General features: G+C 36.5%; 1 protein-coding gene across 1 annotated transcript; it reads right to left on the reverse strand.

The window, feature by feature from the left end:
• Nucleotides 1-1,588: 1,588 nt before the first annotated feature.
• si:ch211-266g18.9 (transforming growth factor-beta receptor-associated protein 1) lies at nt 1,589-14,777 on the reverse strand. Its single transcript, XM_041253677.1, has 12 exons — nt 14,057-14,777; nt 13,361-13,555; nt 12,501-12,655; nt 12,056-12,138; nt 10,991-11,332; nt 10,079-10,136; nt 9,173-9,316; nt 6,901-7,041; nt 6,009-6,168; nt 5,299-5,735; nt 3,139-3,290; nt 1,589-2,237 (listed from the first exon to the last, which is right to left on the reverse strand). The coding sequence occupies exons 1-12, from the start codon at nt 14,742-14,744 to the stop codon at nt 2,219-2,221; spliced, it is 2,574 nt and encodes an 857-aa protein (XP_041109611.1). The 5' UTR covers nt 14,745-14,777; the 3' UTR covers nt 1,589-2,218.
• Nucleotides 14,778-15,436: the final 659 nt, after the last annotated feature.

The following is a 15,436-nucleotide window of genomic DNA, read 5'->3' on the forward strand; positions in this document are numbered from 1 at the left end:
TTCCTAATGAGCCCCCTGTTAACTTTTATGATGTTATTGCATTCTTCATGCAAAGGTATTTTCAAGAATCAGTCCTTATGAGGGAGTTTAACCTTTTGCAGTCCTATGTCGGACCAGGTCCGACATTACAATTTTCCCTTTTCAGTCCGATGTTGGACCCTGTCCGACATATCAAAAGATGTAAAGCACGCGTCTCTAGTATTTTTTTCTTTGGAAAAGCCGAGAAAACCTTTCAATGGTCGAGGGAGACTGATAGGAGCAGAAAACGCCGAAAAAAAGGGTGTATCTGAGCAATACAGGAAGCCCCTGCACCACAGAGATAACACGGACACAAGCAAAGGAGATAGCTGCTTCCGCATCCAGCGCTCAAAGAATATCACAGACATTTGTAGTGCTTTTTGAGATGTTATGGTAATAAAATAATGACTTGGATCACATTATTGAGAAGTTTGGTGATAAAAAGAGTGATCAGGAGAGGATTTGTCAGTATGCAGGTCTATAAAGAGGTATGTGAAAAATGTAGCGATCACGGGTTGGGGCTTGGCTGGAGATGCAGTACTGATGTCCTTTAGCCATGCACTTCCTTTTAAACCTGTTTTACTCTGAAAAAAAAAAAAAAATTAAACAGCGCTTGTAAAATAAACACCGTGTGTGAAAATAAACTGGACCTGACGTGCCTGACAAGCACTGAATAAATTGAATTGAAATGGTTAAAGAATAGCAGAGTGCCCTTATTCACACTCAATGATCATGAGACAAGGATATGTGTTATTAGGGCATGAGGCATGCTTTACAATATAAGGATTTGAAACGTTTTACTAGCTGAAATACTGTTGTTTTTCAAAATGTAACTGAAGGCATCACGGAAGACAGTGTTAGGATTTCATTATGTATATTATAAAGACAATGTAAAAATCATTGTAGGGAAACAAATCTAACTCTTAATCATAAAATCTGTTTTTTTTTTTTTTTTTTTTTTATTTGACCAAACTATATTAATTAAATCTGTACTTTAATAATGTTTTAGCTAAATTCTGTGAACATTATGCAAATGTTTTATTTTGGAGAACTATGTTTGTAACTGCCTTTGAACTTCAGTGCTGTCAATAAGTTGAAATGCAGTGGTTTCTTTGTTAATATCAGACTGTGAACCCGTAGCAAAAAACGTCTTTGATACCTTGAAAAATGAACAGAAGAATTATTTTGGGCCAAACTAGAAAAACACAGTCAAATTTCAGTTCCAATGTTATAAGTCCGGATTTATTTATTAAACTTGAATTGACCTTTTCATTGTAACCATTTGATGCTGCCACAACTTATCTGTGTGTCTATTGACTGATATTTTGGTTTTGGTTTGTTTATCGTGCGCTTGCAGATTAACATAATTTATTAATGTTATTTTGTGAAAACAATAAAATATTAATTAAAAAAAAAAAAAAAAAAAAAAGATTTTTGGCTGTCTACAAAAATCCTAAAATATTAGAAAAAATAAGTGCAGAAAAGGAAATACACGAACAAAAGTAACATATACTCCATATATAGTACAACAGTATAATTAACATTATAACTGTACCTTTATTCTTCCATTTTTACAGTCGAGAATACAATTTATTATCAACTTGTACCAATGAGGGTGCAAAACTGAACACTAAACACTCCTCAAAGTCAGGTTTAGTTTGAACCACATTATTCACAATTGTACAGAGTTAACAGAGGACAATCAGTCACTTCATTATTTGTTTTATTTTCTCCTTGGCTATAGCATTTATTGGTACATTTGTAATCCTGAAAATTCAGTAGGCTTGAATGCACACAACAATAATCAATTTCTACACAGTATGGTGAGATATTATAATTAAACGATTGGTTATTATGATTCCTCCAGGATAATCTTTTTTACAGCACTGTATTATATCACCTTTTAGTTCAGAGTTATGGAGTAGGCCAGGACGTGCTGCTGTGTATGACAGTGCCGTGACGACACAATGAGTATTATAGGGAGTAATATATAAAAAGTCATTGTTGTTAAAACCTTTATTCCATGAGACCACCCCAGCTTCAGTACTTCGTCGGTACCAGTGTGTTATCACATTGATTTCACTGTACATTGTTTGTTCCAGATGCGTTGTGTTGCTGATGTGGCCTGCTAATGGTTCTCTTAAGATTTCTTCAGGTTATCCCAATGGTATTTTTCAGGGTCTTTGTCTTTTTTTAGTTTTCATGTCCCTGAATTAAATCTCAAGAGAAACATTGTATTTGTTTAATATATTCAAGAGAAACATTGTATTTGTTTAGTATATTCAATTCCTGGTGTTAACTGAAATAATACAATTCCCAGATGCAATTACAGTATGGTAGAGCAATTGTGCAGCCTGGAGTGTATTTTGAATGCTTTCTTACAGTAAGTCATTCTGTGTATCGTTAAGTTTAGAGGAAAATGCAGACAGCAATATTTTCCATAGGGTTTACTGTTAGCGAGTTTAGCGAAAGAGCTCACTTTGAAGTTGCAGGCTCTTGGTTATTCTATGTTTAACCCCTTTATATCTGCAGCCTGTTACTCAAAGTGATTTGCACTGTACAGTACATATAGGTCTATGATGTGCAATTCTGAACAGGAAGCATGTGTTATAAAAAACATTTGACTCATTCACTAGGTGAGAAAGCTAGACTACATGTAAGCAAGGCCTACTTTCATGACTTGGAACTTCTGGTAGCACTGAATTATTAATTTGGGAATTTCTGTTCTACCCAAACTGTTCTGACAGCCACTCACCCTAAACAACGGGTCAACTCCCTTATATTCCCCAAGCAGGTCTGGCACAGACAATCAATGGTAATCTTCCAATTATGACCAATTGCATATTTTCACAGACCTATCCTGTACCTATGTATCTTCACTATATCCCCCTTTTTGGAGAATATCATTCCTAGTGGTAGATAATTTTTAATTCACTACACATAATGTAAATATTTTAATAAAAAAAAGTATTAAAAATGGTTAACCAAACTATTTTTCTTTATATTTATTTATTTATTTACATAAGTTGACATTATAATGTGACATTGAATTCTATTAAGAAAAGACCTTGCCACAGTACAGAAATCTATTGCAGATGCAACTTCATTTAGAACACTTACTTCGGGTCGCTGTGTGTTTCTCTGCGTGCACAGTGTGTGTGCGTTAATATTCCACTCAGGCTCCAAAGAAATGTAGGTTCTGTGAAAGATTTGTGACACACTTGACAGGTCCTTTCTTTTGCTACTTTTACGATTCCTTCTGTAGCTTTAGCCTGAAAAGGCAGTAGAATGTAAATGTCAGCAATGTTGTCAGTGAAAGCAATTTATAGTCTAATTTAATGCTTATTCTTTGTTCAGTTTAAACAGATTTTACAGGAATCATTATCTTGTGACCTTAATTCCTGGATTGCAGACCAATAGTTAGGACATCTCAAAAGCTCACAAAGAATTACCATTATGCATTTTTCATTTACAACAAGGGCAATGTGAAAGGAATGATTTCTGACAAAAATATTATAAATCAAATGTTTTTGAAAGTTGCAAATGCATTTTTACTTACCACATACTACTTGGGAAAATTGCAAAGGAAAAAAAGGTAAAATAATTAGCTGAACTATTTACACACAGAACTAACTTTACACCATCAAATTAGCTGTTACACATACTCAAATACTTAGCAAATATTCCATTGCTCAGTAACCATTTACTCAAACCATTAACTGACTCTATGTAATCAGGCAGTGAGTAGAGGATAGTATAAATTTACTCAGCTTGAGAAGTACCCAACGTAACTGTACATGCAATCACATTGCAATTAATTACACTAAACTGCCCACAACTTACCAGGAACATGCTGAGCATAACTGCTTGAAAACAGTTCCAGTCAAAATAATCATGATGCAATACCATTCTCATGCCAAACCTCACTTTCAAATAGAATTCTCTAGTAGAGATCTCTAATATACTGGCACCGATTCTGTCCCCACTCCACACCACAACAATAACTCCTCTGGGCTTAACTGTCAGTGATGCACTCCTGTAGCAACTGTTCATATACCAGGGTACTGTCCACTGGGAGAATTACCTTAGCATTCAGTGGAAAGTCTGGAGACCTGCTTCACATCCTACACTGCAGGGTATCAGACAGGTATTCGGTCTGCCGCAATGATAGTACTTATTTAAAATACTGCGTCTACTGCAGAGTTTAGTTAGGATGAAGGGTAGGAGTGATGACATCAACGATGGGGGCTTCCACAGAAGCAGATTTGTCTTTAGTTCACTTCTTCTGGAATACAGTCAGCACTCTGATATCATTACCCAGATACACGTCAGTCACATTTTACCACCTTGTATATGAATAAAATTAATCCCCATATGCAGTTACACAGCTCATCCTCCAGTTTCACCTGACGAAAATGCTGCCAAACAAAGCAAACTAGACAAGCTACCATACTGTAACGGTTAATTGTTAAACAGTTTTAGATACTGTGATGTATTTTATTTTTTATCTGTGATCTTTTCTTGCTTTTGTGCATTTTCATTTGCAAGTGAACTGTGACTTTAGGGTCTTATCGAGCGCTATGTTCTGCAGTTTTGAATACTGACTTTCATTCTGGAAACAGTTTTTTTTTTTTTTTTTTTTTTAATCTTTTGGTTTTGCTTTTACGTTTTTACGCAGTTCCGTGCATGGATACCATTTAGATTTCATTTTGCTGTTAGGTCGTTAATGGGAAATTTTACATACTGCTACAATATGTATGGATTTAAAAGTTTGTTCTATATTACCGTCCATGTGTCATCTCTTTAGTTTTGGCAAGTGATATTTTCAGAGTCATATCGTTATGAATTAAAATATTACTTCTGTTGAAAACATAGTACTGTACAAACAAAACCAACAGTACATCTACGTGGAAGCCTACTTATTTTAAAACACAGTCCTTTCAGCTATGTATTTTTGAAATTGTGTCTTTTGGTGTTCCCTGAAAAATGGACAAGGGTTGGAACGGACCAAAATGAAATAATCAGTTATGTGTCACATGCACTTAACCCTCACTGAAGTCAAAATTGTATAGGGTTGGATATGTGAGTGCTGACTGTACAGTGCACAGCCATGCCAGTCCTTATATAGAGCCACCCTATGCACACCCCATAAGTGGTAGACTCATATTCACACTATGTGGTCTCGGCTACATAACCCCTAAAGAGAACAGTTATCCAGCCATAGTGATTGCATTTTACAAACAATCAGTTATAAGTTCTGGTTACACTGTTTAAACTCACCCTTGAATACCTGTACCTAAGGTGTTCGGCTTGAGCCAAACTCTTCTCCATGCTCTCCATTCTCCGGTAGTGTATACTGATTCTCATAGACTCAACCAGAAACCTGGATAGCAGCTGTAGTGACCAGGAATCAGGAAGTATTTGTAGGACACTGACGATGTCAAAGACAGCCACGTTATTGTTCAGCAGGTCCACTGCTGCAGTCACTAGTTCATTTGTGTTGCAGGTGGTTGAATCCAGATAGATCTTTAGCAAAGTACAGAACAGCATGCTTCTAAAGGCCTTGTCCTTGCCTTGAGAATTTCTCTGACAGTACCTCTCTGCTGCTTGAAAATCCTGCTCTTTGTGAACCAAGTTCCACAGAGCTTTGTCATGCTTTCCTTGTTTGCTGTACAGAATTGCTTTTTCTGTGTGCAATTCTGTATCCAGTACTTTGTCTAAAAGTGAAAAACAGAAAGGGCTTCATTCCAACCATCAATAACGTATTCAATCAATTAAATAAATATGAATGCACATTATCTTGCTTTATATATGAATTTACATTTCCAAATGTTTTTTTTTTTTTTCCTATTTGATTATGCTTTAATTAAATTAGGACTTGGTGTGCAAATGTAACAGGCATCGCTGGCTAGGAGCAAAAATATATAGAAAGATACAATGACAATCAAAATGCAATTGCCTAGCAGCCATCCTGAACTCATTGCACCAACCTTGTATAACGGAAACATTGTAAAAGGAAGACTCATGAAGCAGGTCCTGCAATTTAGTCCTTGTTCCAAAGAAAGTTATTTTGTCCCTGTCATTCTTTTCCAGTAACTTCAGTACATGCTCAAGGTATGACATTGCTAAGAGAGTATGGTATCTCTCCTCCTAAATGACGAAAAAATGACGGGGGTAATCAAGTTGTATGCTTGGTTTACCTGATGCTAACAAGGGTGTTCCCATACAGTGCTATCAGTGGATATTATGTGAAAAAGTGACAGGATGGTTTGTACTAAACCTTGTTCAAAGCTCTTCTAACCGTCAATTTGAATTTATACTTTTTATAAATGCATTATGTACTTCTTATGTACTTGATAAATATACTACAATCAAAACGTTATTTCAAAGAGATTTTATGTAATGGAAAAGAAACGTAAAAGTGGAGGAGATACGGTATGACTGTGTCGGGATAGTTGCCACAGAGACTTGGCATCCCTGTGTTGCTGCTATTGATTTGATGATATGTAAACACAACAGCTACTCTTAGGCACATATTGATATGCAATTAAAACATATTGATATGCAATTAAAAACATTAAGGTTCACCTCACACTAAGAACAGTGGGGGAAAAAAAATGCAATAGAAATGATCTCAGGACTGTGACATTTCAAACCATTTCAAACAAATTATCTTGTGATCTTGACATAATACATTTTTATAATTTTTTTCTCTAGTGTCCACTGTACAGGAGAAACACTGGGTAAAACAAACAGCTCTTCTCATGAGTCAGTTTTAAAATCCATGGGTTCAGTGATCAGCAAAAAATCAACAGAATAGAGACATTATTTTGTGAACTAGGCTCTAAGAATACTACTATTCCACACAGGAAAGATTCTTACCTTTGAATTACGGGCAGTAACCAAATACTCAAGGTATAGCATTAAGGCCAGCTGGTATTGCTTTAAAAAACCAATGACTTCTTCATAACTGAAGGTTTCCTGTTCTCTCTGAGGACGCTTTGTGAAGATCTGTACTCCAACCTTTACAGAGAATGGAAAATAACTTTGGAAACAGTTGTTTCATTTTGTTCCCATAACCACGACCCCTTTGCACTCAGCATCCTTATAGTTATGTAACTAAAAGTAACAAAAACTAAACGTTTTGGTCTTTTAAAGGATCTCATTCAATATAAACTAAACACTTACAAAAAGTAAACCTCAGCTTGGGCACAGATTCCTGTGTTTGATTCAGTTTTGCTGGTTTAGTTGGACAGCGTGGAAATGCACGCAATTTAATCAGCAGCAACAATAGTTCTGGTATTAGTTCATACTGAGTTGCTAAGACAGTCATAAGTTTATCATAGAACCAGTAGAAAATCCCAAAGCTCTTCTTTTCTCTCTGTTGGCACAACATACCAATTGTGGAGAAAATCTTGAGATTCAGAAGCCCCTATTGCTTGTACATTATGATGGTGGATTAAATCCATTCCCAGAATCACTTTATTTACATTACACTAACCCCTGGTTTCACAGGCCCAGATTAGCACTAGTCATGAACCCTCTTAAGTAACATTATGTAGTCCAAGATTAATTTTGCTAATCAGGGTCTGTGAAGCTGAAGTGCCTGCAGACTGCAATGAGACAGTAATCACACACTAAGGCTTGTTTAGTTACACACAACATCCTTGTTTGCCAATTATTTTCATTGTTTTCTCCCCAATTTAGTAACGTCCAATTATTTTGGTAGGCTCAGCCCTCCGCTACCACCCCTGCGCTGACTCGGGAGGGGTAAAGACGAACACAGATGAACTGTCCTCTAAAGCATGTGCCGCCAGCCGCCCGCTTCTTTACACACTGCAGACTCACCATGCAGCCACCCAAAGCTACAGTGTTGGAGGACAACCCTGGGCAGCTTACAGGCAAGCCTGCAGGTGCCCGGCCAGACCACAGGGGTCGTTGGTGCGTAGTGAGCTGAGGACACCCTAGCCAACCTAGCACTCCCTCCCCCCGGGTGGCGTTCGGCTAATTGAGCACTGCGTCCTGGGAGTTCCCGTCCTCGGTTGACAAAGGAATAGCCCTGACTCGAACCGACAACGTCCAGACTATCAGGCGCATCCTGCACTCCACGAGGCGCACCTTTACTGGAAGCACCACTCAGGAGCCCCTCACAGCATCCTTGTTAAATACAAACATATCAAACAATGGCAGTTTATTTCACTTTATCCATACTGCATGCATGTGACTGTATTTACAATGGCATTTTCTCTTTTAGTGATGTTAGCAAACTAAAAAAAAGAAAAAACTTTTAAAACCTATTACAGCAAAAAGCTGAAAATAAAATAATCCCATATGATATAATGACAAAACAAGTTGCCAGCCACAGTAATGCAAATATAGTTTTTATAAATGTATCTATCTTTTCATGCATCATGAGCCATACCCTACATCTTCAACAACATCATATCATAGTGATAAGTTTAGGTCTCCAATATTCTGTAAACATTTAAAAAAAATAAAAAATACTATCCCAAAACTAGTCAAAAGCTAATGGATATATATTTGGTGCAGGAAAAACAGAACTTTAGAATACATACATAATAATATTCAAATGTACTTTAAATTAATAAATACTCCACAAATGAAAAGAAAAATGAAATCCAAATTAAAAAAAAAAAAACAGTACTATAACAGCTTCCAAGTGACTAAGAGATTAAAACAGAAGACAGCGGGTATGAGGTGACAATATACTACATATATGAGCAGTAATCTACAATTCAAACAGCCCTAAAATGATCACTTCGTTTTCAGAAATAGGTTTATCGAAAGTTCAATGAGGTTTGTCTCTACTGAACCAAAGGAATGTGTTCAGGGAATACTGTGCTGTGATCAGTTTGTACCGATGTTGTTAAATCTCCAGAACGTGTCCACTAGAGGGCACCAGCTACATGCTGAAGAGGAGTGGATTTTATTATTGAATAGGTTGTAGAACATGCTGGCATTTGAAACGTTTTATTTTTCGTTTCATTTGACATTTCCGTACAGGATTGACAGATATGCAGCATCTTATTTTCAGGGATTCTATTACAGTAGATGGTGTGGGAATTTTAGCAATAATAATGGCCTGTCTAGTTTAGATTTTGTTTTGTATCAGGCATATTTCTAAAGAACTTACCTCCTGGTTCTTCTGCAAAGCCCAATCAGCATATTTCCAGACAAGCTCTCTTTTCTGTTGAAAGCTAAGGAACTCCACTATATGCCTGTGGATATCTTTCTCTGTAGATTCATGAAGATAACCATCAGCAATTTGAATCCATGTCTGCAATAACATAAAAACCAAGGCCATTATACAGTCTAATTGTATAGTCATACAGGAATTACTTGTCATATATATATATATATATATATATATATATATATATATATATATATATATATATATATATATATATATATATATATATATTTATATATCTTGTCAAGGGACCCTGTCTAGTCAACAGTCTGACGCCTTGGACATCAAAATTGGAGTGAAATACATGTACATTGCAGACTGCGGACCGTAGTTAAAACCTCACTTTAAATACATGTTATAGCCAGTGTACAACATGCAAAAGTCAAAATGGAAACAGTGTACAACATGCAAAAGTCAAAATGGAAACACCAAACATTAACAGCTACTGTACAACGAAAAGTCTGGTTAGGTTATTTATTCATCTATTCATCATATTTTATTGTAATTCAAAGCGTATTATATACTTTTCCTGTAAAACACCCACTCTGGAAATACTGGAAACTATGCCATGTTCGTCCTCAACTTTGCATGAGAAGATAACTGACAGGCAGGTACAGAGGATGTCTGGACAAAATGTTTGGATGGCTGATATTGTGGGGGGAAATCTAGAGAGACTGATAGCTGTATTTGCTGTCCAGTTGGTAAGCTGTGTTTCAGCTGAGGGAATTCATTGTCAGCTGTTCTAATTCTATCTCATTATTTGATGTAGCAAAATAATACTTTTTTTTTTCATAGATGGCTACCTACATACAAAAATGCATCCGATTTTCAGGCACTGTTCATTACCTGAATAGCATTGTAATCCTGGTCTTGGCTGTGATAAAGGAAGCCCAAAGCAAAGTATCTGGAAAATAAGACATGGTTTATATAAGTATCCCTCAATCACAGTAAGAGATAACATGGTCATTCAAATCTTTTTTTTGTATAGCTGTCTATGGTGTCTGCAACCGTTGTGAGTGGGTGTGGGTTCTGGGGTGCTGCAATGCAGTTATTATAATGGTTTTGTAAATCCCACTTTCTTTTATCTTGCTTTGAGCTTGCCAGAACAACAAAGTGACTTTCATTCCAACAAAGTGACAGTGTAGCCTTTCCTATCTGCCAGTCCAGCCTACTCTTTTCCTATAGAAAGGCAGAGCTGGGGGACTGGCAGAGCTGAAATATTGTGATAGAGTGAGGAAAGCTGTTCACTTAGTTTCAGATACATTTTGAGTGTTTTGATTGAGTGTTTGAAGTTATGAAGTGTTTAAAGATGTTGTATCTTGCTGAGTAACTTTCTTTTCTTTTATTTATTTTTTTTTAACCAGGACTAGATTTGCTCACTATCACGAATACCCGATGACAGTTCATAAAGAAACGTTTCACAGTACTCCACGAACCTCTATTTACACACGTATGGTAACATCTAAACTACAATAAAGAAATCCTACTTTAAATTGTTTTACGCATACATGTTATTATTCTGACACCCAAATGCCATTTCCTAACAAATTTTGGCGCAAATTAGATTAGTCCCAAAACCAAAGAATGGACACAGATTACACAGATACAAAAGATTTGCAATGTTAGCCAGATTAATGCTTCCAATTTGTGCATTCTTTTGTTTGAGCCTGCTATTTAATTATTAATTTTTTTAAGTGGAGCATTGCTAGTCAGTTCTTTGAAGGCTTACAGCTTGTTTAATACATAACATATTGTTACCTCTTGTGTTTCTCTAGACAGTGAACACACTCATTCAGCTGGCATGCATTGTTAGTGGACAGCAAGTGGATTAATTCTTCGCCTCCACTCTCTGCGTACAGCTTCAGCAGAGCATTGTCAACCTGTTCCTTGTAGAGCTGCGCCTGCTCAGTCAGACGGATTGCACTCAAGAAATCCACAAGAAATTGTTTGTATCGCTGAAGCCTTTCAGGATCTCCCTTTTTCATCTGATTGAGATCCTTAATGTTGCACACTGAGGGACGAGGCTGTTTAAAGGTTGTACTGAGAGGCGGGGAATCAGGATACAAGGCAATGACTTCTCTGGGGTCAAGATGGCCTTTGCTGTAAAATACAATCACAAGCGTGTAATGCTATTTAATATTCCTGTAAAGTGCTTAAGAAAACAATATAGACATAGATACTGAAGTGTTTGTTTATCCACAGAAGAGGCAGCATACTAGCAGGAACAGCACTGTGCAAGCTCCAGCATTGGGCAGATGTAATCTATCCAGGTAGCAGTAATCTAAAAAGGACTGACAGAGGATTACAGTGCAATTTCCATGGAGTCATTATTCCTGTAGGATGCCGATACAATACACAAGCTCAGCTTTGCAAAGCTGGTCTAAAGCGTTTTTATAGCCTCAGGAGGAATAGTGTCCTAGAGGTCTGATTTACACTTTTGTAAAAATAAAAGCTTACCTGGTGATGGAGATACAAAAAGTCTTTAAATGATTTGAAAACCTCACCTACAGCATCCTTGTACTGTGCAGCCAACACAAGTTCTACGATAATGGAATGATTGTACTGCATGTACTGTATATGAGAACGTACAGTCCTATTTAGGTTTAAAAACACAATAACTTAATAAGCAATAATTAAATGGAAGAATGGCAGTGTAATGTGTGCTTTTCTGTCATAATTAAAGGTATCAATGCTATTTTAACTCCTTCATCACTTCCAAAGGGAAGGCTGACCCGTTTGACTTGGGACTGAGCCAATTTGGATGTTTCAAACAGACAGTAAAACGCTTTTTTTTTTTTTAAATAATTTTCAAATCATTCTTACATGAAAAGTTCCTTGGCTTCAGAAAAGCATTCCTGGAAGAACTTTATAAATCCGGCTTGTTGAAGAACATACTGATACACTGCCTGCAAAATGAATATATACAGTATATGTATGTTATATTTAGACAAAAGTTATGAATGTGTTATAGAAATCATCAAATGAATACTGGTACATCAGGGATAACACAACTGACCACTCAGTGGAGATTGTAAAAAAATGCTTATTGAGGACTAATATTTTCTAAATACCAACTTTTAACATTTTACAATTTCCATGAAGCACAAGCCGATATAGCAAAAGGTACACTGAGCATTTAGCCCCCGCTACACAGTACTGAACATGCCCAAACAGCGACCCACATTTAAATATCCTGTGACAGCTCTGGTTAACCTATTCTCCACGGCTGCTGTCACCCATGTGATGTGACAAGCCTCCTGGACAGTACCTTGTATTTATTTTTTGGAATGACAGCCCGTGCTCCTTTGACAAGATCCAGAGCTTCAGAAGCCTGTTCTCTGCTCAGTAAGGTTTCGATTTGCTCTTCTATTTGAACTGGTATCAGGCTGTAGATTTCTCTGCTGGTCAATACAAAAACTCTTTCTATTGGAAAAAGAAATGAAAAGATAATTTATCTATCTCCCAAGACCATTGAAACAGATGAATAAGTACAAATATATAAATAATTTTACCTCGTTGATGCCAGATTTACTGTATACAACTGTAGGGGATGTGATATTAGAATAATTTTTTTCTGTTTTAAACCGTTTGTTTTCTCATTCTATAAAAATAAAGTAACCTTTCTAAAAAATATGTCACCTATATAGTGTTGCATATTAAATATTTGCATATTATACACACAAAAAGGATCAGGTGTATTATGATTGAAGCTAAGGTACCAAGAGAAGTGGACTGTTATCAGTCCAACGTAAGCCTTCAAGTGTGTTATTGAGCCTACAAAATGGTATATTATTATTGTTTTGGAACAGTGATTTTATTGGACAAGGCTTTGGAATGTCAGCAGCCAATCACAATGCAGGGACTTTCCAAGCCAATTTATAACCTGAAGAATAATACAATCAAAGAACCCAAATATCTTCAAAAGAAAATCAGAGCCATTGTTAATTGGAGGTAAGAAATGGTATTTTGAACTATGGTTAGCATTCATTTAACAATCTCGGAATTTGGTCTCACCAATGTAACAAATGAGCTTTGCAAGGATGTCTTCATCAAGTAAGACATTGTTGTTGCCGGTAAATACAACTCAGGTGTAATGGTTCAAACTGACAATCTGGAGTTCATATTTACCTTGTGATGACACTAGAATACATCCTTTCTGAAAAGGGATGAGCTGTTTTTGTTGCTGGTCCAGAATACTATAAACTCTTAAAGCTTCACTGTCCAGTGTTACAACATATGGGAAATATACAGCAGCCATGTATATCTGCTCTGGCCATTGTAGAGGTGGACGCTGAGAAATGCCACAGTTTGTAACAAACATTCCTGCACAAGTAGAAGAAAAGAGATGTTATGAATGGTGTGGAGAGGCTGATGTCACAGTCTGTTTTAAAGTTTCTTTAACCTGAGTTAAGAAGCTGTTCTTGATTTCTAATCACCAGCCATAGACAAATAACATAGTGTCTTCTGTTGGTAATCAAGAGATGTATCTTTTTACTGTCCTCTTAAAAAAGACAGTATATAAAATAAACTGAACATGCAGTTTGAAGCAATGTACTTTTCAAGTGTTATTCTGTAGGAAGGATATTGTAAGAATGGGCTTTTGAGTTAGAATGAAAAAAAAATAGAGAATGTTTAACCACACAGTAATTAGGTTCAGTGTGATTTCGACAAAAGCAAAAACATTATCTGTTAAGCTGTTATCAGTGAGAGTTTTACTATGATGTTGCAGGGTTCAAAGACCCCACAACATCTAATTGGCAATCAGTAAAAAATAAAATAAAATAAAAAACAGTGATACTGCTGGTCTGTTGAACCTTTACTTACCCAAAGATCCTGGTCCATTCAAAAGAAATTCTCCTCTCCCAACCACTTTAATTATGGGGTTTTGTTTCACTTTATCATAAGGAAAAAGCTCTTGGGTAGTTCCATTCGTGTGCTTATGAAGGATGTACCGTTCTGACATTGCCACGCAGAGACAGCTCCTATCCACAGCCAGTGCCAAGGGCTCCTCTGGAAATGGCACTTCCTTCACACATTCCCATTTGTCAGTTGAAACAGCATAGATATAAATGGCTTTCTTCTTTGAGGCCACAACAAACAGCTCAATGAACACTGGGTCTGTAAACGCAGCCATCTCATTGACTTCAAACAGTGCAACATTGCGGATTTTCTGCATGGTTTGGATGGGTTCTAGACTAAACATGTTCAGCACACTGACGGCACTGTCAGAGAGCACCAGCAGACGGGTCAGTATCGGTGAGGCCTTTAGCTGCCTGATCGGCTTCTTTGTCCCCAGGTGTCTCTTCTTAACCTCTTTTTGTTGTGGGCATGTTTTCTCATTCCCCGGTTGGCTCAAGTCAGGCAAAACAAAATGGAGCACCAAACAATCTTTTGTTCCAACATACAGGTTTTTCCCACAGGATTCCAAGCAGCAAAAATTTAAATCATCCTTTTCATTTCCAGCAGGCTGGTTTTCAATTGTGAGCGTGAGGCTAAACACATCCAGGCTCATTTTCTTTCTATTTTTATTATATTTTTCAATATGTATTGCAGATTTTAGCTATATGTGTTTGTTTACAAAAAAAAAAAAAAAAGATTCAGTTTATGGTAATACTACAATTTTTAGTCTACAATGTAAGTACAATTAATTGTTGATTTAAGGAGGATCTAGTCAGTGTTTTAATGAATTAAATCTCACAGCTAAATCCTCATTATTGTACTGAGTTCAGTCTCTTCATAAGCACAGTAGTGAAAATGTGCAGCTGATAAAATAACCAGTTATTGTTGACACTCTCCAACACTAACGGTCAAAGCTGATCATTTTCAACATTTGCTAGTCATTGTCGACAATCCTCAAGCCTCACTTTTAAAAGCTGATAACAATTTTATTTCATTCTAGTTTAACCTGTTACTGTTAACTAGCCCAGAGACTTCAGACTTCAAATATTATCATTTGGTTTCATTTTTAGAATTCCTAGTTATAACCACATTATCAACTTTAGTGGAAGAATGTTTATTTCCATTAACAAGCTGTTAACCAGTCATAGTGTTGGAGAGAGTTGGTCACTCCATAATTTCCACTGAATGCCAATAATAATATTCAATCCCCACTTGTCAAATAATGCAAAGTAGCATACATATTTAAACTAGAAGCCAATACAAATAATACTGTAACACTTCAATCTAGACAAGAGCAAAATTCTA

The sequence above is a fragment of the Polyodon spathula genome, chromosome 6 (assembly GCF_017654505.1).
Source record: "Polyodon spathula isolate WHYD16114869_AA chromosome 6, ASM1765450v1, whole genome shotgun sequence".
NCBI classification, from domain to species: Eukaryota; Metazoa; Chordata; class Actinopteri; order Acipenseriformes; family Polyodontidae; genus Polyodon; species Polyodon spathula.

Bases quoted from the DNA above. Each gene is read 5' to 3' on its own strand.
- si:ch211-266g18.9 (XM_041253677.1), bottom strand. From the start codon at position 14,744: ATGAGCCTGGATGTGTTTAGCCTCACGCTCACAATTGAAAACCAGCCT. The intron at 10,137-10,990 runs GTAACAATATGT...CTTATTTTCCAG, and splicing joins TGTCTAGAGAAACACAAGAG to ATACTTTGCTTTGGGCTTCC. The intron at 6,169-6,900 runs GTAAGAATCTTT...TTCGTCATTTAG, and splicing joins TTACTGCCCGTAATTCAAAG to GAGGAGAGATACCATACTCT.